We start from the raw sequence: 25083 nt of genomic DNA, 5'->3' as shown, positions 1-25083 counted from the left end.
TGGTAATATTCCAGTTAGCCTTTACATCATGTAAACACAAACAGAGCCTACGCTTTCAGTTTAGAATTGTAGCATTCGTTGTCCAACTGAACCAAATGTTTAGTTTAGTTCTATTCATATAAACAGCTATGACGAGTCGATGACATGCCTTTTCCAAACTTTCAATACATCAAATGATTTCAAGCCGTAATGTCTGTCTGTGTGTGTGTGTGTGTGTGTGTGTGTGTGTGTGTGTGTGTGTGTGTGTTGAAGTTAACCGATATACTTCAACACATTAATAAATATTTACATTCAAAATATTACAGGTAATTATTTATAAGCTTGTTTCCAAGATAACTTAACAAATGCATTTGGAAATATTGCCCAAAAAAAATCAGTTTAATTTTTAAAAATTAACATTCTCTTCAACTCAATTGAAATGACTTACATAATCGTGGAATTCAATATTTATGAGCTTAAATATTTGAATGTAATATTTGTGAAACAACAATGGCCATCCACCATTAAATAAGATTACAATGGGGACATTTACCAGTTGCCAAAATTACCTTTGGTGCATTATTGCAGGAAAATGTGCATGGATGTGTAGTAGCAGCTGCTGGCGAGCTTATCTTATTTGTTGATGAGTGTTTATAATGCAGTTTAGATATGATTCATTAGGTTTCGATTAATTTGGCCAGTGTTGCTTGCTGTGTGAATTTTTATAAACATGTATTGATGTCTGGTGTTTAAATAAACCTTGACCTTAATATAATACACTGTACATACAGTTGAAGGCAGAATTATTAGCCCCCTTAAATAATTTGCCTCATTTCCCCCCAAATTTCTGTTTAACGGAGAAGCTTTTTTTCAACACATTTCTAAACATAAGTTTTAATAACTTATTTCTAATATTTTCTGATTTATTTTATCTTTGCTATGATGACAGTAAATAATATTTTACTAGATATTTTTCAAGACACTTTTATACAGCTTAAAGTGACATTTAAAGGCTTAACTGGTTAGGGTAATTAGGCAAGTTATTGTATAACAGTGGTTTGCTCTGTAGACTATCAAAACAATATATAGCATAAAGGGGCTATAATTTTAACCTTTATTTTTTTTTAAATTAAAAACTGCTTTTATTCTAGCTGAATTAAGACTTTCTCCAGAAGAAAAAAATGTTATCAGACATACTGTGAAAATGTCTTGCTTTGGGAAATATTAAAAAAAAAAAAAAAAAAAATCAAAGGGGGGCTAAGAATTCTGACTTCAACTGTATATCTAAACTTAACATAACAAAAATTTCACAATTTTTGCAATTGTAAACATGAAGATCGCTAAAATTGAACTGTAAAAATTCTTTGAGAGCAAACTACGCCTAAGAGAGATGACCTTAATGCTTTTTTTTTAAAAATAATTCCAAGTTTAAATGTTGTAAACCAGGGTCACCAACCCTGTTCCTGGAGAGCTACCTTCCTGCAGAATTCAGGCCCAACCCTGATCAAACACACCTGAACCAATTAATAGTACCTAAAGCAGCACTTGATAATTACAAACAGGTGTGTTTGGTCAGGGTTGCAACTGAAATGTGCAAGAAGGTAGCTCTCCAGGAACAGGGTTGGTGAACCCTGTTCTAAACAAAGAGGGCATTGGGGGAATTACTGGGAATAGAACACAGGTAGGAGTTAGGTTTCTATCTACAGCTCCAGAGGTGTAGTTGCTGGTGCAAAAGTTTGTGACGCAGTTTGCGAATATTCGTTGGAACAATGGATTGGGTAATTGCCAAATCAACAAACTATGTCTGTAACGACAGAACTTAAGAACCTAGTTGGCAAACGATGGTTTTCTGAAGTGCACCCCTGGGCGATTGCTTAAAATGCCCATGTCTAAATCCACCACAACTCGTCACTGCTAACAAGCCGACCAATCACAGAGATTTTGCCACGCGTCATTGCGTTTTTAGAGGTGTGCGTCAACATTGACCTCAGCCACAGCGAGGGCTATGCCAGACCATATGAATGCACTTGATGCAGAAGTATAAAGTAGTGAAATAAAGTAGTGTGAACATACTACAAAATGGTATAGAATAGTGAATAAGTGTGATTTGGGATGCACCTATAATACTTTCTATAGTCCCTTGAATCAGTTTTTTACAGCAATACAGCAAGGCAACTATGAGAAAATAACCCAAAGCCGGAGGGACTTTAGCTTGCTGTTTTGTTCTTGATTATTCTATTTCACTCTGGGACTTTGAGCCAAACAATAAAAAAATGAAAAGGTCTATAGGCATCTGCTCCTATCGCACCAGACCCCGAGCATGGAGTCTCATGGGACAAGCCAGGTCAGGTGTGAGTTCGCCAGCTGACGGGGCGCAACCGACGGGAACGCAGTCCTTCACACAGTCAGAGGGTCTAGCAGGCATCATTATGGGGGCCGTGGTATTCATTAACAACTGCTCCCTGTCCATATCCTCATTTGCGTCCGTATCCAGCAGCAAAAATGGGGGTAACTAGGGAGTCTGGGACAAGCACGCTTGTCTGAGCAACCTTGACACGGAACGGAGTCTGACCAGAAATAGTCCAAGCTGTGAGTGTCCCGATGTCACCGGTTACCTTGGGACCAACCGGCTCTGGTGGTTTTGCATGAGCGGAACCAGAAGTGGGCCAGATATATTCATTTGCACACCATCAATCACAGCAAGGGAATGTTGCTCTTAGCGATCGCACTAACCCCTCTTTTCTCTTTCTTTTTCTTCTACCATCTACCTCTACTCCCTGTTGTAAAGAACAATGCCCTGCACCAGGGAGTAACTTCATCTCCCGCTAGCTTCGGCACTGTCCTGAGGATCTGGCCTGCATATAAACACACTTCTGCTCTTTGAATCAGGACATTGGAGAGAACGAGGACAGTATCATTCTAGGGGTCTCGCGCTGCACCATAGAGTCCAGCAAAGTATCCTCCCTCCAGAGGGTCTCCAGCACAAACCTACAATTCAGTGCCGGGTTTGAAGCAGGTCACAGAGTCAGGGTCAGCTCCAGTTCCATAAACCACAAACAGGTTTATGTGCACTACTTTAGAAAACTGCACTCGACAAAGTAGGGCTAAACTCTAGACCAGGTCATGGAATGTTAAACTAGGACTGACCACAGTGAAACTCTGAAACTCTGCATTCTTGGTTAGTATTTAAAAGGCTCGTCAATGATTCTTAAATGTGTCATTAGTGGCTAATTCGAATGAATTTGTATGATCTCATTTGTACAATTTAGTATGATTGTTTATCCTCCAATGACATTTGGGTTTAGGGGTGGGGTTTGGTGACACGCCTCCTTTTTAAAACTTTACATTTTTGTATTACTAAACTCGTAGGTATTAGCCACTAAACTGATAAACGGTAAAATAGTAAAGTTTCCTCGTGAGATCAGGCTGGCCATTCTAAATTACTGCAAGGGGGCTACTATAAATGCTTTTTACTGCTTGTTCAAACTACTTACATAAAATGAGCTGAATCAACACAATTCTTAAAGTTTTTTTGGGGGGGATAACTTAATAGTTTTATGTTGAATCCACTAAAACTGGTAATAACAATTAGGTTAACTTAATCAATTTATGTTGAGACATCGTGAAGGAATAGTGTGGAACCCTGCATTTTTACAGTGTATGTTTTTTTTTTTTTTTACAAAGGGAGTTATTCCAAAAAATTTACAAAATGGCCTTATATTATAAATATACTTTAATATTTAAAAAAATACTTGATCTTATTTGATTATTTAGCATTTTATTTTTAACCTATATTAAATATGGTAAATAAAATATTTGACTTTAGATGTACAACAAATTTCGCTGTGTCACATTTCACCATTTTATGTGGACAGATATTATCATGATAAAAATTATGTAACGTCTTTTCACTGATATCAAAAATATCCTAAGTAACAGGAAAATAAAACATAAACATGAAAATATAAATATGTAAAATTATCAAACACTTTTCCCTTCAAAAAATGTATTAAAAAAATAAATGTAAACAATTACAATTCCTGCATGAATATTGAAACTAAGTGATGACTTCTAGTTGAAAATATAAAGCAATAGTGAGTTGGCCATATCCACTTATTTACATTTCACGGTATATACCAAATGAAAAAAATTTTTACGGTACACTAGACATGGGCCGATATAAGATTCTAACAGTATGATAACCTTGAATTAAAATATCACGGTTTCACGGTATTGTGCTCACTTCTCTAAAATATATTCTTTTTAAATGTCTGGGTAAAAAACAAAAACTTTTTTCCTCTTTGAAATCATCCATTCATTTATTTTCTTTTTGGCTTAGTCCCGTAATTAATTTGGGATCGGCACAGCGGAATGAACCACCAACTTATCCAGCATATTATGTTTTATGCAGTGGATGCCCTTCCAGCTGCATACCATCTCTGGAAAACCTGTAAAATCAATATATTTTATTTTTTTAAAGATTTATAATAGTTTGTAACTGTAAACACATCAGGCTAAATAATTCAAAAGATTAATTGACTTCTGCTGTCTTCAATTGTATCAAAAACACTGAATGTTTTTACAATTTAAAATGCTATTTTTGGATATTTTTTTCTGCTGAAGTTATTGTTGTCCTAAAAATCAAACAAAAAGAAGGAAAAAAAAAAATCTTACACATACCTTGGGTGTATTGCAGAAAATTTTGGCGGTTTTAAAACCCTGACTTATCCAAACCGATGTATTCCTTGAAAACGGTTATCATCCCATACCTATGGCACACATTTTTTTCCACGGTAGGGTTGGGCCGATCCGCTTGTTAAATGTGACGTCACGCGAAGCGGCTTTCGGGTCCAAGCGCTCTGTTTAACTGAATGGGGAGACTCATGAAATAGTAATAATAAACATTTACAAAGTGATTTAAGGCTTTCGAAAATCACGATCGCAATATATATGTCCATGCCTAATATCCAATGGCCAGAAAGTGATTAATTTTTTATAAAATGTAAAATTTGTGGTGTTTGTTATGCAGCAAGCCCAGAGATTGTTGTGTACACTATGATTTTATATAAAATTAACTTTAATGTGTGATAGGAATAAAACGTGATCATAAACAAATGATTTCTCCACTCAAATGAATGGCGGCTTGGACCCGGAAACAGTATTACATACGTCACAAACACGTCACCACTTAACAAGCGGATAGAAAACATGATGCTGAGGCAACATCTCTGATCCTCTGCCCCACCCCGTCGCAAACCTGCTTGCGAAAAATACACACTTAGGCCCTATTTACACTAATACGTCTTAGTATTAAAATGGCATTTTAGAATGAAAATAATCCACATCCACACCGTGTTTAACCTAGCATTTCCGAACAGTCTGCTGAAAACGCGCATCACTTGACCACACACACACACACACACACACACACACACACACACACACACACACACACACACACACACACACACACACACACACACACACACACACACACACACACACACACACACACACACACAGTCATGCGCTCGTCTGAGGAGCTCCAGAGAGCAGTGCACGTCCGACAGTTTATCAAGGATGTACCACTGGATGGCGTCTCACTTTAGTTGTTAATACAGTTGAACAGTCTTTCACTTTACCACTACTTATTAATTTTAGTAAAAACCTCAGATATTGTTAATTGTGCACCTTTTTTACTGATCAACCTCCCGCGGAAAAAGTGATTGACAGGTGGTAATTTGTGTAAAACTTATCTTTATTTATTTATGATTTGTTTATGAGTAAAATAAAGACCATGCGGGTCAGGTAGTTGAAATGGTAGACTACAAATAAATTATTCATTATGGATTAACTAATTATTCAGAAATAATTAATTTACCTCAGCCTATGATGTCGATGCTATTGTCCATTGCAGTGTCTCACATTAGACATCTTACAATGCCAAATTGGTCGACATCGTCCAACCCTATTCCACAGTAATAATATGTTTTATTTTTACGCACAGCCCTACCCTTAAAATTTGCATAAAAATATTATTATTATTATTAATATTAGATAATAAATAATTTAACCTTCAAAATTGTAACAAAAGTTAGTGCTGCAATAATGATAATACCATATTCATCAATTCTATAAAGACAACAACGATAAAAAACCCAAATAAAGTTATTGAATATAATTTAATTTCACAATTCAAAATAAAAGTCTGTATTTATATAATATGCGAGTAGCATTTATATTTGTTTATAGATTAATACGCACAGATTAGAGCTGCTTCAGGATTTATATTCACATCATGTGTAGTGTAGAGTCTGGGTTATAATTTATCATTTCATGAGTGTTATTGTAGCCTTTGACTGTGTAAGGGTTTTAAAAGCATTGAGGCCTATGAATGTACCATTTGTAACTTTGACAAGTTAATAATGATTCATTTTATTGAATTGTTTATAACGAAGACTATAAGGTATTATTTTACATTTGATTATTCAATTACTGTATACCTGTAACTGTTACAATAAAACAACAAAACAAAGTTTTTTATTTATTTATATATTTTCCTTTATTGTATTTATCTTGTAGATTTTTGTATTATATTTTATGCACTCCTATACAGAATCATGCCAATCAATCTAAAATTATAAATTCTTTTTAAATGGTTATTCAACTCCTCATGTAGCGATACATAAATCGCAGAATAAATAAATACTGCAATGTAAGTTTATTTTCAATATCGTGCAGAAATAACAAAAATACAAAACTAAAATATTTACTTAGAAATCATTTGTGTTATATATATATAAATATTTGCTAGATAGTTATAATTAAAGATTTAAACATGTATACATTCAAAGGCTGCATAATGAATATGCACAGTACACAATCATATATTATGTAAATACAAACGGTTATTTTGGACTTGATTAATCATTTGACAGCACTGTTATGATTTCTAAAGTCTGCATTTGGTGACGCGGTGGCACAGTAGGTTCGAGCCTTGTTGGGTCAGTCGAAATATCTGCGTGGAGTTTGCATGTTCTCCCCGCGTTCGGTTTCCAGTGATGGGTTGCAGCTGGAAGGGCATCAGCTGCGTAAAAACGTGCTGGACAAGTTGGCGGTTCATTTCGCTGTGGCGACCCTAGATTAATAAAGGGACTAAGCCAAAAGGAAAAGGAATGAATGAATGAATGAAAGTCTGCATTCTGGAATGGGAATGCTTCTCTGATTGGCTTAGGCAAAATATACTTAGCCACAGCCCACAAACTGTTCATTTGCTGACAGTGATAGATTAAAGGAGGAGCTCAAAAATAAAACCCACAAATTTGATGTGCAAAAATGACTAATTGTTTTGAAAAGTGCATTAACTGTTGTGCAAATATAAATAGTGTTGTGATAAATGCACCAAAGTGACTGAGAGAAACTCCAATAATAATAAACATGATAATAACTGCTATTTGCTTTAAATTTGTTGCAGTCAGATTTAATAGGCAGTACATTTTGTAAAAAAACTAAATGAAAGTACTATACACTCAGTGACTAAAAGAAATACTGATGCTAAGGGACACAGGACCAGATTAATCTTTCATCAGCCGCTGTCCACTCCAGTGAACAAAAGTAAAAACAAAACTGTCCATGAAATAATTAAAAATCTCCCATTTTGATCTTGTTGTGCTTTTAATCTAGAAAGTTCCTATGCAAGAACAGCCACATACGACTTCAACAACAAAACAAGACAAGATGTACCATAAACCCCAGTTATATAGATAACAAACCATCCAAATATCTCAGAAATAAAATCATTCAGACACAGCTGTCTCATCAGTGATTCAGCATCTCTAGCCAGCTAAAGTCAGACCACATTACTCTTACGCTTTTTCTTTACGGTTTCCTCCAACTACACATTTAAACAATGAAATAACTGCCATAACAAATATTTAAATGTCGTTTTTCATCAAATGTCAAAAAGACTACTGTTAGCATTAGCGTACTGTACATGTCACTGTTTATTTTACGTGTTTGTAACACAACACTGAAACAGTCATCCTACTTTGCACAAAACACACGTCCAAAGAGCACATGATTATAAATATATAACATTAACGCAGGCATTACATACCTGTTCCGAGAATGACAACATCAAATTGAGACGGGAGATCCTCCGCAGCCATCTTGAAACCACACACACTGTCACGTGACACACAGCAGCCTGACGTAAACTTCTGGGTTAAAAAAAAACCTTGATATTTAAGCACGACAGCAGCTTTAAAAACGCAACATAATGCTTTATAAGCTAAATATTTAAGCTATTGATTTACTAACTAACACAGTGACGGCCGGTTCATAAATATAAAAGCAGTTATTAATAATTTCAGTTGTAACATAGATCAGTTCCCAAACCTTTTGCTGTTTGCATCCCTTTCTAATATTTGACACCTGCCAAGCACCCCTTTTCTATTTTCTTTATATGTGATTAAAATAAAAACAAGCTTTTATGAACTTGACAATTTCACATTAAGAACCAATAAAAGTTCATCAGGCATTTTTTTAATTGCTAGAGCTTCTTTGTGGATGTGGCACATAGATATATACATATATAGCCTATCTATGGATGTGGCAGTGTACTCAGGAAACCAATGTTGCAACTTTTTACTGCTCCTGTGTGCCTATTTTTCTTCTTCTGCAGTTCCTCCAATTTTCCTTAAAAAAACGTACAGGCATGTTTTGTAAGTGGCTGTGTCTTGTTTGTTAGTGCCGGACCATATATGACGCTAAGACTGCTATTAGCTAAAACCACCACAGACTGATTTGGATGTTGGTTTCCTGCATCTCCAATCGCATGCAAAATCTCTCTATATTTGGGTTTCTTACTTAACATTTTCTCACTCTCTAGCAAAGGCCTAATTCTCTTCATTAGTACATCTCTGCTGGATTCCTCTGTTTCCGCCTGCGCCTCTTCACGTTGTTGGTTATCCTTCGAGTCCATGTATTCAAGGCCGCTACACATCTTTATGGAAGAGGTCGATGTAGATGGTTCATCCCTACTGTCGCTTGACTTCTTTAAAGTGCCAGTTTTTAACCAGGTGTCCATTTTGATGAATATAGTAAGTGGAAAAAACTTTACGAATGGAAAAAATGGAAATGGAATGGAAAAAATTGTGAATTTAGTCTACTATCATTTAGCGCCTATGGGAACATGTGGGCTTTTGTGACATACTTGAAACTGCGAGATGAGTGAGTATGCATAGGTTGTAAATTACAATTTGTAATGTGATTTTTTCTCTCAGTGAATTTGTTTTCTCTCAAAAATATGACATTTTTAGTTTACCCAAAAGAAATGCATGAAAATAATAAAATATAAATTTTTTCACCATTACAAACGTTCTCTCGCGCACCCCTGGTGGTCAGAATGTCCACCCCAGTTTGGGAACTATTTTTCAACTGAGAAGTTACGTCTAAAAAATTGCAATCTAAGAAGTTATTTCATGCCCAATGAAAAGTTCTATGATCTTTTCTTAAAACCAAAGCAAGTTCAAAATATCCAGCTTATGACACCTTCGTAGCAAGATTGAAAAGAGAAAGGAGTTCTTTAAATTTGATAAAAATGACACTTTTTTTTCTTCGCCGATGGCTTATGTTCCCAGCTGCTGTCAACAACAGAATATTGTTTCTTCAAATAGCAGTAGTTGGCAAGAGGTGTTAATGATGAGCTGTCAAAATACCCTTCTGGCTTAAAAGGCACTGACAGCCAGCTATCAAGATGCATTTAAAACAAAAACACATCTTAAGACCCCTAACTGTTCATTATTAGAAAAATTAAAGTTGAGTTCAACAATAGCCTATCTGATATGTGTTTAAATACTGAAATGACAAAGGAAATATGATTTTTAAGTGGCAAAGGTATTAAAAAGCTTCTTTTTACAGCATTTGATTTTTATTCTTTTTTTTTTTTTGGCTAAGTTAATTCATTAATCTGGGGTTGCTACAGCGGAATGAACCGCCAACTTATCCAGCATATGTTTTATCAGTCATTTTTACTGAAATGCCATTACACTGATTTAAAACAGCCTGTATAACCTAACTAGAAGAAACATAATTTAGTTTAATTAACCTAAAATCATATGTTGTCATGACTTATTGATTAACTGCACAAAAAAGGGAACACTTGGAGTTAAATGTGTTGTTTAAGTGTTCCATTTATTTATTTGAGCAGTTTTTTTTTTTTCATAATTTATAAGTTTTCTTATTTCTCATTGAAAGTAGTTTGGATTTATTCTGTTGATGTTTTTAGTTAGTTTTGACAACCTAAGATTTGAGACCAGATACTAAATTTTACAAATTTGTTTCTTTGAAGGTGTCCTTGTTTCAGTTTAACTAATTTTACTAATGATGAGCAATAATATTTAATTGCACGTACTTCCTATGGTTAAGATCAGGGTGAGGGTTAGGTCTAGGATTGGATAAATGTAATTATGCAAAACAAATTGTATTTACCATAGTAAGTACAAAATGCAATGACAAAAAGTAAATAATTTAATGTTGCTTTATCTTGTTTTAACATGTTAACCACGTTTCAAATACATTTTTACAAAGTTAAACTTAATATTTTTAGTTAGTTTGATTGATGATAGTTGAGATTAGAAAAGTTAAGTAACCAATTAATTACTGGCTTTCTTACTTAAATGTAAGGCAGAAAGATTTTTTTACGGTGTGGAACAAGTGCAACAACACTGTAAAAAAATGATTTGTTCACTAAACTTAACTTAGTTAAGTCATCTTGTTGCATTGACTTGGTTAAGCTTACTGTAAAAAATAAATCCGTAAAATTTACGGTAAAAAAACGGCAGCTGTGGTTGCCAGTACTTTACCGTTAAAAACACGGTATAAACCATAAAAGTAATTTTTAATTTTTGCGGTAAATTACCGTATTTTATTCATTAATAGAGGTAATATGTCTGTATTTTGAATGATCAACATCTACACATCTTTTGTTACACAGTTAGACACATTAACACACCCACATGCAGGTGGTGATGAGGAAGTTACATCAATGCTCATCACAATTCACTTTTTTCACAAGCAGAAAAGAGTATCAGCACATAGAAGGTGCTCAGTGTCATCCACACAGCTACTAAACACCAGAATGGTAACACACATAAAATTAAAGTCATGAAATAAACATTGTTTATCAACATTAGATGTAACATAAATATCTAATGTACATAACTGATGGGAAAACAACTAAAAAGATCCAGATTAATGTCAACCAAATGCATAAAAAATTATTTGCCATGCAAGGAATTCGGGGAAAGTCAATTTACGGTTATTCGCCGTATATATTAAGGAAACATACCGTTAACCAGGTTACAGATTTTTACTGTAGCATTTTTACAGATTTTTACCGTTGAAATCACGACCATTTTTTACAGTAAGTTTTCTCAACCTAAAATGTTTCGTTGACAGAGTTAAATAATTGACCCAACTACTTATTTCAAGTTAACTGGACTTGCAAAGTTCCGTTTTAATAGGTTAACTCACATTATTAAGTTATCAGAACTTGACAAGTTTAATTACGTTAACTTACATTTTCAAGTTCACTAAACTTAATAAGATATTTTCTCAATTAGAAACAGAACATACAACAAAATACATTACACATTTTATTAAAGGTCTTTACTGCCAATTTAGCAATTACACAAAATGTACTTAATATACAGTAATTGTCTTTACAAAGTTTTGTTCTTATAAAGTCATTTTTACAAAGTAAAAGTAATCTCAAAAGTCAAGTAAAAGTAATCTCAAGAGGAGAAAAAATAGATAAAAAGAACTGTAAAACTCTAAAATACACAACTAACACATGGCTCTTGGGGAAAAAATGACACCAGACCTTAAATATAAAATATAAAATCTGATCTCAAAACTTTTATTTCAATGTATTTTTAGGTGAGTGTACTCTTGCCCTGCACATTTCTGCTCCAGTGTTCATCGATGGTTTCTGATTTACACGAGTCCTCCCTCGGCTCAGCTGTTCTTTAGAATCTGTGTGCTGTATGCAAAATGGCAAAAAATAAAAAGATTTTTACATTCCTTTCTTTACATTAAAAAATTGATTATATATAACTACTGTACATTTATGAATAAAAATACTAGTAAAATATCACCTTTAATAAGTCAGTATGCTCTCTGGGAACAACCTTTAAAATTAGAAAAGTACTTGTAGCAAATTAGAGAGGGAATTAGAAAAGTGTTATTATTTATACAAATATTGAGATATTGCAAATTCAAACCTAAAACAAACTTTACCAAGCTACCAAACTCCACCTGCATTAGCAAAGGCTTAATCTGCTCTAGAAACATTTACCTGAAAAAAATACATTGAGAATCAGTTCATTTCATTTTACAAGTTAAAACACAACTTTAAAGAAACATTATTTACCAATTATTTACTTAACAATTAAAATATCTGCGGAAAAATATCCCATACGTCTGACTTTTTCTGGTGTTTAACTGGCAGTTAGCAAACTGACTTAATGGTGCATATTCCACCACCTGCTGGATTGGAACTATGGGGTGCAACTTAAAGAATGGTGGTTCGGCATAATGTTTTTAAGCTGAGTTGACAAACACTCTATTACGGACTAGTTGAGACTATAGACACTGTAAACGATATGGACATAGTATCCGTGACATCACCCTTAGGTTTCTGAAGAACCCAAAACCTATCAATAGGCGTGGCCAACCATCGCCATTTTGTTCGCGCATCATAATCTTAAATAAAACAAATACATTTATAGAGATGGTATATAAGTATATAATTTTACTCACCTGGGTTAAATGGTTTTAAACCTCACTTAAATGGTTTAAGAGCACAATTGCATCTCTGGGAAACATCCATACACACACCCATACACTACGGACAATTTAACCTACCCAATTAAACTGTACCACATGTCTTTGGACTGTGGGAGAAAACGGAGCACCCAGAGGAAACCCACGCCAACGCAGGGAGAACATGCAAACTCCACACAGAAAAGCCAACTGAGCCGAGGCTCGAACAAGCAGCCCAGCAACCTTCTTGCTGTGAGGCGACAGCACTACCTACTGCGCCACTGCGTCGTCATTATCTGATAATTGTAAGAAATAATTCCAAAAGGCAACTGACTGTATAAAACCACAAAAAAACACAAAAATACGATGTATGCAGAGTTCAGTGGCTAATCAACCAGTGACGGCGACCAGCAAGACCTAGCTGTCACTCAAGTGACCACACCCTTAATTATGCAGAGTTAATATAAGCTACATATTATTACATTTTATATATAATATAAAAAAATTCATCGCCTCACAGTTTTCATGAAGGGTAATATTAGCTATATGAACCAAAATTGTTCTTTATACCAGACTGTAAACTATTTTTTTTTTTTGTGCTGTAAAGTTGACCCCAACAGTGGGCTTAATAGAAATTTGCTTCTTATGGAGTCAGGACTAGTGGAATTTCGATGAATTGCAGTTTTAGATACTTTCATTAGGGATAGCGGGAGGTTGCCACTTGGTTGAGACAGTGAAAACTTACTGGGTTATGTTGAATTATCAACTTTGCTGTTTTATTATACAAAATCATGTTGAGAAAACTAAAATGTGAAGGACACATTAAAATAAAGTGTTACCAAGTTTTTAAACAGCATTGCAGAATAAAGTTGATGTGATAATTTCATGGAATTTACCATTTTTTCCATTATAGGATTACAGATATCTCCAAAGTAAGCTTTTGAACCAATTGCTCCTAAAACAAAGCAAGGGCCTTTTTAGAAGTTAAGGTTGGCCACTTATAATTCATATATTTTGAGAACATTCTCCTTATCTCGAGATATGCCAGAATGCACCAGAGAATACATTTCAGAGCAGCTTCGTCTATTCTCTGAATATTCCTATCTACATGTTCCAGATGTTTTCTTCATCGCCAGTCAAGGGTTTTGAAAAATCATCATGTATAATCACGCTGTGAGGAACTTGCTTCCCTTTTTTTTCTGCATATGCCATAGATCTCCAGAATGTTTTTGTGTGTGTGTGTGTGTGTGTGTGTGTGTGTGTGTGTGTGTGTGTGTGTGTGCGCTTTACAGTAGTCCATTGGTAAACAAAGAGAGATGACCATATCTCCAGAAACAGAAAGAGGTAGCACGGATAACCCTCGAGACCTTTTCTTTTCCGCAGCTTTCTCGACTTTAACATCACAGTCTTTGTCACTGATACTTATTTCTGAGGCCGGAATGGGGACAGGTGTTTATAGCTTCAAAAAAGACAGATTGGTGACACTTGATCTTCTCCAGTCTGCTTTTTTTAAGCACGTCTTGTCCATGCTTAAAACAACGGCGGAAAACAAGACAGATGGCTTACAACAGGAGAACCCTTTTTTCTTCTCTTGCTCGCTCTCCCTCGCTCTCATATCTGACGCACCAGGGATGCTTTTAACAAGAGAGTATGTGATGGAGGGGTGTCTTCATGTCAACGGCTTGTTCTCCGGAGGATACGTCTCTCTCTCTCTCTTTTTATTTAATCCGAGGGAAAAATGAAAAGCAAAACCTGTGCGGATTGAAATCAGTTTGTGTGGGGTTTCATCATGTGCCATCACCCCGTATGTTCAGAGGCATTTAGTCCTGGCTGGGTTTGAAAGCGAAATCAAGGCAACGAGAGCTACAATGCTTTCTGCAAGAATCAAGCGCTCTTTATCTTGCACCTTTAGCTGCAGTCTTCTGTGAGTTCCTCCAGCTTTGATGCTTGCTTCTGAGAGCCGGCGGAGATGAAGTCCTCAATTCACGGCTTCTGTGTTTAGAGAGTATGTCTACTTTGCTGTTTTGTTGCCGGTTAATACTTTCAGGCCGGGTAAAGATGTCTCCATGGATGGGTCCTAGCATCTCTTTCTTAACTCTTATATCACAGAAGCACTTTGGAGAGGCAACGTTGATTAAAAAGGATTAAGATTAAGATTGGGGGTAGGAAAAAAGTACACAATTCATCAACGATAACTAGACTGTATAAATTGCAGCCTTCGCCGGCAGGGTTTGTTCAAAGATCTGGCGTCCGTTCAGTCTGTAATTTTCTAAATACTGCGTCAAAGTTTTTCGTACTTAACTGCAACTTTGAAGTGGGATTCAAGGAGACTTCACAGTTCATTTCATTTCCCCTTTTCTGTTTTTTTGAGGGTGGCCATCTTGAGTAGAGAGAGGTGAGCGGTGGCGAAGCAACGTACAATGACACCATCTGCCAGGCCCCTCATAAACTCTCCAAATGAAACATCCACGAGAACATTATTGCATTATAAATCTCACCGTAAATATAAATTAAATTAGAGATCAGTTATCAGTGTGCCTCAGTCCGTGAATCTACGGCTGACGAAGAAGCCTGATGAATACATATCAGCCATGAAACACAGGCCTACATAAACTTATGGTCTACGTATAATATCATGCTAGAGATATGTATTATTGTCTTTTCAAAACCTTTTGAATAATTAGAAACACTAAAAAGTGTCCCCATAAAAACATGCAGAAAAATTTTTTATAAAAGCAGATATGCTGGAATAGTTGGTGGATCATTCCACTTTGGTAATGCCTAAGAAACTAAGCTGAAGGAACAGGAAAAAATTTATGAACTTCACAACAAAGCCAAATAAGTGATGTTGCCATTTCTGTTACAATTACAGTTTACTAACATGGGATGGTCTTTGTTTTCATTATATATATATATATATATATATATATATATATATATATATATATATATATATATATATATATATATATATATATATATATATATATATATAATGAAAACAAAGACCATCTATATATATACATATCATATATATCACTTTTCCAGTCTTCAAGACGGTGACGCAGTAGGTAACACAGCAAAAAGGTTGCTGGTTCAAGCCTCGGCTGGGTCTGTTTTTCTGGGTGCTTCGGTTTCCCCCACAGTCCAAAAGGCATGTGGTACAGGTGAATTGGGCAGGCTAAATTGTCCATAGTGTATGAGTGTGAAGAAGTGTGTATGAATGTTTCCCAGAGATGGGTTGCAGCTGGAAGGACATCCGCTGTGTAAAACATATGCTGGATAAGTTGGTGGTTCATTCCACTGTGGCGACCCCAGATTAATAAAGGGACTAAGCCGAAAAGACAATAAAGAATTAACTTTCCCAGTCTTTTTAAAAGCACCCTTTTATATTTACTGGATTTTTTTTCAATAATCTCAAACCAGATTGCAATTCAAAGTGGTGTATTTAAGCCAATTCCTCATCACTTTCTTTTTAAATGCCACAATAAAAATCAAAGGGCCACTTTGGGGTACAATATCTTCCATAAACACAAATGAAGATGTTTTGGGAACAATAAATGATATTTAAATTGTAAAATATTGAATTTGTGATGATTTAATTATAATTCATAAACAATGATTCCTTTCTTTCTCATCTGTTACATAAAACAAATATCGTGAGAAAGGTAATTTTTTAGTTCATTCAGTGGAACTTTTCCTTAACATTTCCTATTTTATGTTCTGCAGATGGAAATAAAAAAAAAAACAGATATTTGGATCGGGAAGAAAGAAAGACAAATGTTTTTAGTTTTTTAGAAAAGATGACATCTTTATTGTAGATTATTTAATAAGATTTCTCCAAGTGAATCAGGTCACCTTGAGATTCCAACCGGCACGTTAAGACACTTTAAGGCACAACAGGACTCTTCTATGTAGCGTTGGCCATTATCATAAGTCCACATCATTCATTCAATGCGCTGAAGGCAGCACTACCCAGGAGTTGAAAAATGAAATAACACATTTCCGTGTGATGTGACCGAAACAGTTAACCTCCTTTGGCCACTTTTCTCCCAGAGTAATTTTTGTTGATGGACAGTGCCGTACACATCGCTGATGTGTCTTGGAAAACACAAGCCTCTCACAAAAAAGGTCCAGTCACCCGTGATTTGGCAGCAAGTGTGGGAAGAGTGTCTTTAAATCATCTGTGGTGGCTTTCTCTGAGAAATTAAGTACGTTGAGCATACTCAAGTGACAGCTTGTCTGTTCTTAAGCAGTATTAAAGGGTGATATTTTACCCTAAATTAAGAGTCAGGCAACTTTTTGGCACGTGTCGCAGCCTCAAATGGATTACTGAACTGCTGATGTATGTAGCAATCCGTTGAGTGAAAAAGATGTGGGAGTGTAATGAATTTAAAATGCTGTAATAGACATAAATATTTATCACGCGTGACAGTAAAATTAGAAACAACATTCAATTAAAATCAGTTGTAATTTATTGTTGTTATTGATTTGCGTAAGGTGGAAATGAATGCAGGAACATTTCATTATGCAGAGAGGGGCTGGGGATCTGCTTTTGGCCTTAGCGTAATATTTTTCATGACAAGGAAAGGCTTGCGCTATTAAAACACAGCCAGTGTGTTAACCCCCTGTCTCAAACATGAACTCTGTTTCTCTCTCTCACTTCATCTTATTAATTTCTCAACATCCTTTTGTCTTCATTTATTTTATTTAATCTTTGCTTTTCTGACCTATACCTATTATATTTATTTGTTAAACTCAACTCTTGCCAGTCTAAACTTGTTAAATCATCTACACTCACTGGCTACTTCATAAGGTACACCTTATTAGTACCAGGTTGGACCCCCTTTTGCCTTCAGAACTGCCTTAATCCTTCACAGCATAGATTCAATAAGGTATTGGAAATATTCCTCAGACATTTTGGTCCATATTGAGATGATATCATCACGCGGTTGATGCTGATAGGTTGGCTGCACATCTATGATGCGAATCTCCCGATATACCTCATTCCAAAGGTGCTCTATTGGATTTGAGTACAGTGAACTCATGTCATGTTCAAGAAAGCAGTCTGAGATTATTTGCGTTTTATGACATGATGTGTTATTCTGCTGGAAGTAGTCCTCAGAAGATGGGTACACTGTGGTCATAAAGGGATAGACATGGTCAGCAACAATACTCAGGTAGGCTGTGGCATTGACACAATGCTCAGTTGGTACCAAAGGGCCCAAAGTGTGCCAAGAATATATTCCCCACACCAATACACCACCACCACCAGCCTAAATCATTAATACAAGGCAGGATGGATCCATGCTTTCATGTTGTTGATGCCAAATTCTGACCTAAATGATCTAAATGTCACAGCAGAAATCGAGACTCATCAGTTCAGGCAACGTTTTTCCATTCTTTTATTGTCCAATTTTGGTGAGCCTATGCAAAGTGTAGCCTCAGTTTCCTGTTCTTAGCTATCAGGAGTGGCACCCGTTGTGGTCTTTTGCTGCTATAGCCCAATACCCTAAAGGTGTTGTGCATTCAAAGACGCTCTCCTACTTTGCAAAGTTCAGATTTTTAGTGCTGCATTAACTCAACCACAAACTTTTTTTTTTAGGTTTAAAGAATGTGTTTGGCATTACTGGGGTTACATTGGCAGAGTTCAAACTGTAATTATCCGTTATTGATATATGGTCCATGTACAGAGCCTTGTGGAATATGGAGTACCGCAGTACATACACAGTACATGGACCATTGATACCGTTAGATTTCACTAAGACACATTGAGTTAGTTTTCACTGTTACAGAATGTTTATAACATACACTGAAATATTTTTTTTCAATGCCTGAGGAAACATACCATTTCATGCAGCTCCAAGAGTGCAGACTAAAATTCGATGACTGGTAACTGGTAAGGTTTCATTTATTAGCTCAGAAACTTTAGAATACTGCCTACTGTAACAATCACCATCAATCTAGCTTCTGCAGATTGCTAAAGAACCTTAACTTTCTCTCAGACTACAATTCTACCACCCTATGAACTAAAACTCACTTCAGGCACCACAAACACACACACACACCTGTCCCGGTTCTCAACTGGTTAAGACTGATTACATGGACCATCACAGCACACACACACACACACATACACACACACATGGTTGAGTCTTGTTGTTACCTGTAACCATTACGAAACATTTTCCTTGCCTTAATTTCCTGTGCCGTGTTTCTAGACTCTCCTTTGTTTATGATTTTTGCTGTTAGCTGCCTGAATTTCTTGCCTGTTTTTGACTTTTGGATTGCCCTTTATGATTCTGCTTGTTCCTGTGTTTGACCATTGCCTGCTGGACCATTCTTTGTTTAATAAAGACGCTGCCATTGGATCCTCAACTATGTTATTCAGAACCATATGTTACACCTACACAGTTAAAAAGTGACATGACAAAACAGGCCCTTATGTTGTTTTAAATTAATTTAATCTGTTAATCAGGTTTTAATACATTTTGTATAAAGTTTAACTTAAAATGCTCTTGGGTTTGACTGATGTAATTTGAGATAAATAGAAAAGATAATTTGATTCAACTAAAAGAAGGATTTTTGACAGTAATAAAGGCTTGTTCACACCAAGCATAATAACTGTTAAGACAACAATGAGGGAATCGTTCTAAAAAAAATTCAGTATGTAAAATAACAGAAGGATTCTGAACACAGCTAAATAAAAAATCATTATCTTTTTCTAGATAATAAACAATAAAATCCTGACAGCCAGTTTATTGAAAAATACTGGTAAAAACGTTTTATGTCTTTTAAAACTACAGACTACACTATGGAGAAGCATTTGTTGATGTAATAATGGGTGACAACAAGGGTTGGATCCAAATGCAGCTTTTTTAAGAATGCTCAGGCAGGCAAGGTTCAAAAAGAAACAGACAGTATTATGTAGATAATCCAGAAAGCGGTCAATATAGCTGGTGAATGGTCAAGGCTGGTGGCGAAGCAAACATATACAGTAAATAAATGAGGGTCAATAACATGCTTATGAATAATAGGAAAAATGCTTAGAAATGCTCACTACAAGATAACAAGACTCAGCCCAGGATGCGTGTTTAGATGGTTTCTATATAGTCTGTAATATGTGGTGATGAACTCCCGCTGTGTGTGTAATCGGGAGGTGAGCTGAAACTGGTGTGTGAATGAAGGGCATGGGATATATAGTCCAGTTGTGATGTGTAGAGTGCCCTCTAGAGTGTCTGGTGGGCACTATACTTGGTTACTCTGACACAGGCTTTATTTTTAAACATTTGTTTAGGATAATGGCTGTATAATATGCTTAAGTGTATATATACATACACATTTCTAAACATAGCCTAAGGGCTCTATTTTGACGGGTCATGGGCAGAGCGCAAAACGCAGAGCGCAAACGCTCTGCAAATTCAAATTTACGGACGGGAAAATCCGCTTTGCGCCAAGGCACATAGTCTAAAAGGGTTGAGTTTATTTTCTTAATAAGTTATAGGTGTGTTTTGAGAATAAACCAATTAGAGTCTCATCTCCCATTCCCTTTAAGAGCCAGCAGCGTCGCGCCATAAGCGCATTCGCTATTTATTTAAGTGGAAAAACTGAGCATTTCACTAGCAAACAGTTAACAGTTAACAGTTTTTTTTTAACAGAAAACTCTTAAACAGAGCATCTACTGCGTAAGAATGAAAGATATTGGATCACTTTCACTTTCGCTTTTGGATAGGGCAACTTTTACGCACAGACATCAATTAGTCTATAAATAATTAATTGCATTTGTTAAGCGCAAATATTCGTTTCAAAACTATTTCTAAAATAAGTTCTAATTTCCAGCAAACGAATAAAGGAACAATATTAACGAAGTGTGTACAAAAACCTGAGTTATATCCTATAACACATGCTGTGCCCCTTATGGTCTAAAACCTGACAGGTGGGCAAATCTAAGCTTGTTTTTAATAAAACAAATATAAATATGGATATAATAAATAATACTGCTAATAATAATTACATTATACAAAAGCTAATTGTTATGAATGAACTGAAAAAGCCTCCCGAGATGAAGAAGACATAAAAGCAGTGATTTTTCATATTTTTGTAGGCTAGAAAATAGTATGTTTTGTAATATTTTAATCCTTTATATTTATATCCTATATCTATTCTTATTATATCCTATATATATCCTTAATATTACATTTTTTTCATATGTAAAGATATTTGCCTATTGCTCTCTTGTGCGTATTAAGCAGTTTGTAAGCGAGGCTCAACTCTGCACCGGAGTTTAGACCGGGTTTGTTTTGGTCTAATGAAAAATCTATTTTAGTTTCTCAAAATAGCGACGCGCCAGCAGTGCACCTCAGAATGCCTCCCTTTTTAAACCAGAACGCCTATGGGTGCACATCTGAGCGCAAATGCATTTGCTATTTAAACAGCGTAGCGCAACGCCTCAAAACAACTCTTGCACCAAGCTGAAACTAGCAAACAAGTATTGCGCCGCGCCTTGCGCCCCATTGCGCCGGTTGTATGATAGGGCCCTAATAGTCTGAATAGCCGCATTTCCACTGTCGGGCCAGTGCGAGCTAGGGCTTTAATCAGGCTGGGCCAAACATTCAGCCCAAATGCTCCGGAGAGAACTGAAACATTAATTTTTCCTTATAGGCTATATGACAGGTTAATAGGTGATTGCCCTTTATTTAAAGATGTTGCTTATTATATCTTAAGTTAAGGAAAGTGTTCAGTATTTCAGCACATAAGAGCAAGTAATAAAATATAGCCTATGTTTCGTTGCGCTCAGCAGCTATATCGACTAACAAAGCTTTACATGAAAAAAAAGACAACCTAGCAGACAGAAAAAAAGGTCTCCTAGTTTCTGCTTTCACTCACCCAAAAATGCTCTTTTTGCATGATTTGATTAATATCATCGTATCCAAATACTTAATAATTAATATTTTTAAACATTCCTCTGTGTTTGTTGTTTTTAGAAAATATCTAAAATCTTTTTTTCAGAGAGGCCTTTGTAAAATGAAAGTTTAATATGGCTTTAAAACGGTTTGATTTATGTATGCCATTGTATATACCTAAATTGGTTTAGCTTTTGTTTGTTTTATATTGGTTTATTTATTTAATGCGATTTTATTATATCCGATATTTATAATTCTTTCAATTCTTTTAAATTATTTCAATATAGCTTAGGCTATTTTATGAAGATATGACACTATTGTTTTGAGCCTACAAAAGTGGACATGAAATTTGTAAAGTTTCATGTCTTTCTGTTGTGTTCATATTGTGTATTGTCTTCAAATAAATAACAAAAAGAAAAAAGCCGCGCGGTATTAACAGAGCTGTGAAGGGAGCGCACTTTTCCTCATTCTCACACACACAGACGAACATCTAAGCGCGCACAAAGACACCTTTTAAACTTGACAAAAACTCTCGACAACCTTTACTGTCTGCTGTGTCTTTTTATATTGTGTAAAGATTATTATGCGTTATTCAAACACCATCAAGGAGGACGCAGCAAAGAAAAGTCACTTATAAATTAAAACTTTATTATTTTATGCAACAGCCTTACATTTAAAAGGGAAACATAAGAGCGATCATACGCAAAAAGACCCCAGCCTATTAGGCTAATTGTTTTCTTTCCTTTATTTATTTATTTGTTTGGTGCATACTTGTGTGCGATCGGAAAACTGTGTCCGCCTCTCTCTTCCTCTCCTTTCACTCCGCCCTGAAGCCCCAGTTGGCCCTCTTTGGCCCAAGGTAATCAGGGGGCCAAAAAAGGCTGGCCGCTGGCCCCAAGAAAGCCCCAATTTGGCCTGATTAGGCCCCGGAAGTGACAGTGGAAACGCGACTGGCCTTGGCTCGCCCTGGCTCGCTCGCTTTATGCGCGATAGTGAAAACGCGGCTAATAACACATTTCTAAAAACTTAATTATTTTCTCTTTGCCATGATGACAGTACATAATATTTACTAGATATTTTTCAAGACACTTCTATACAGCGTAAAGTGACATTGAAAGGCTAAACTAGGTTAATTAAATTAACTAGGCAGGTTAGGTTAATTAGGCAAGTTTTTGTATAATGATGGTTTGTTCTTTAGACAATCGAAAATAAATATAGCTTAAAGGGGCTACAAATATTGACCATAAAATGTTTGGTCTCACTATTGTATACACTGTATTTATATATATACACTGTAGTTAAATACTACTAACAAATCTAGTTAACATGTAAGTTCGTAGGTATAAGCGACACTTAATATAAAGTGGGAACAAATGTTTTTTTAAGAAATTAAAAACAGCTTTTTTTCTAACCAAAATAAAACAAAAAAGACTTTCTCCAGAAGAAAAAATATTATCAGACTGTGAAAATGACCTTGCTCTTTTAAACTTCATTTGGGAAATATTTAAAAAAATATATATACAGCTGAAGTCAGATAATATATATATATTATCTTGTTAGCTGTTAACACTACAATTATAAAAACTTTTTCTGGTTTTGTTAGCAACTCTAATAGTGCTGCCAGAGTTTTTGAAAGTATGTTACACTCTGTCAGAATGCAAATCTAGACTGAGAACACACCACACTCAAAGAAAATCAAAGCATGCTGGCTGGAACCAAAACTTGTTAAACAATGGCTTTACCGTCTTCATTTGCTTGGTGAGTGTAGAATACCCTGACTAACCTGGTTTCTCTCAAGATTTTTTCCCCTCCCTTCTGCCACCTAACGGAGTTTAGGTTTCTTGCCACTGTCACCTTTGGTTTGCTTGTAAGCTGCTTTACATCTGAATCACATTCTGCAACATTCACATTAGTATCGAACTGAATTTTGTCTTACCTCTTTAAAGCTGATTTGACACAACCTGTATTCTATAAAGAGCTTTCAAAATATATAGTGATGGATAGATGTTCTTCAGTTTTGGTCTAATCTGGTTTTATTTGTTCCTATTTCTTACACTCTCTTGTTTTTCTTGTTTATATAGGACTTGTTTATTTGTCATTTTTCCTTATGTCACTTGGGTTTCTTTTACAGTATATTTTCAGGTTTTCATTCATGCCAAGTTTTTTCTTGTCTAATCAATGGCTCTTTTTGATTTACCTATTTTCTTCAAGTAATATCCATTGATGTTGTGTAATAATTTCATTGCCCCTCTTTTGAGCTCAACTTCTCTCTTCTTCTTCAAAAAGTGAAACTACGGTGTCTTTCATGCAAAGCATAGATTCATTCATTCATTCATTTTCTTTCGGCTTCGTCCCTTTATTAATCTGGGGTCGCCACAGCAGAATGAACTAGCCTACCCAATTCCCCTTTACTACATGTCTTTGGACTGTGGCGGAAACCGGAGCACTTGGAGAATACCCATGCGAGAGAACTAAACTAAATGCCAACTGACCCAGCCGAAGCTCGAACCAGCGACGTTCTTGCTGTGAGGCGACAGCACTACCTACTGGGCCACCACGTCGGCCAAATACATTTTATATATTAGATTTAGTAAAAAATTATGGTTTCTGATTATAACTAGTTTTATTCAATTTGCCTTAAAGCCAAAAAAAAATTAATAAATTAAGTCCCTAGGAAACTTAAAAAAATTAGTTTTTCTCTGTATAAACTTTTTACATTAAACCAGCAGTTTTCATGTTATGTGACCACATGAAAAGAGGGTTTATGGTTTTTATGTATTTCTAATCTGAGTTTGATCGACTTGTGTGACATTTATAGTCATACTGAAAGCACCAGGGGCGGTGTGGTGGCACAGTAGGTATTGCTGTCGCCTCACAGCAAGAAGGTCGCTGGTTTGAGCATCGGCTGGGTCAGTTGGTGTGTCTGTGCGGAGTTGGCATGTTTTCCCCGCGTTCGCGTGCCGGGATGCTTCGGTTTCCCCCAAAGTCCAAAGACATTTGGTACAGGTGAATTGGGTAGGCTAAATTGTCTTTAGTGTATGTGTGTGAATGAGTGTATGGATGTTTCCCAGAGATGGGTTGGAGCTGGAAGGGCATCCGCTGCGCAAAACATATGCTGGATAAGTTGGTGGTTCATTCCGCTGTGGCGACCGCAGATTAAAAAAGGGACTAAGCCGAAAAGAAAATGAATTAATGAAAGCACCAGCAGATGAGTTTACCTCATTATTGAAATAAAATAACTAGAAATAGCATAGCCAAACATCACATGTATTTATAATAGTTTAGTCCATAGTACACTCAAAAAAAAAAACAAAAAAAAAACTCATTGGATGAGCTCAGTTTAATTAAGGGCAGGATTTCCATCAAACTTCAGTTT

The 25083-nt window shown here is 35.7% G+C and overlaps 1 protein-coding gene across 1 annotated transcript in view; it reads right to left on the bottom strand.

Moving 5' to 3' along the window:
• Window positions 1-8179, bottom strand: part of chm (CHM Rab escort protein) — a 107564-nt gene extending 99385 nt beyond the window's left edge. Inside the window, 1 exon segment of the mRNA NM_203461.3 lies at window positions 8096-8179. Within this exon segment, the coding sequence (NP_982286.2) occupies window positions 8096-8147 (52 nt within the window). The 5' untranslated portion in view covers window positions 8148-8179.
• Between the last annotated feature and the right edge of the window lie 16904 nt (window positions 8180-25083).

This window comes from Danio rerio, chromosome 21, assembly GCF_052040795.2.
Source record: "Danio rerio strain M-AB ecotype USA chromosome 21, GRCz13ab, whole genome shotgun sequence".
In the NCBI taxonomy this organism is placed as follows: Eukaryota; Metazoa; Chordata; class Actinopteri; order Cypriniformes; family Danionidae; genus Danio; species Danio rerio.
Note: the sequence above shows the minus strand (reverse complement) of the source record. Positions and strands in the feature narration are given on the sequence as shown.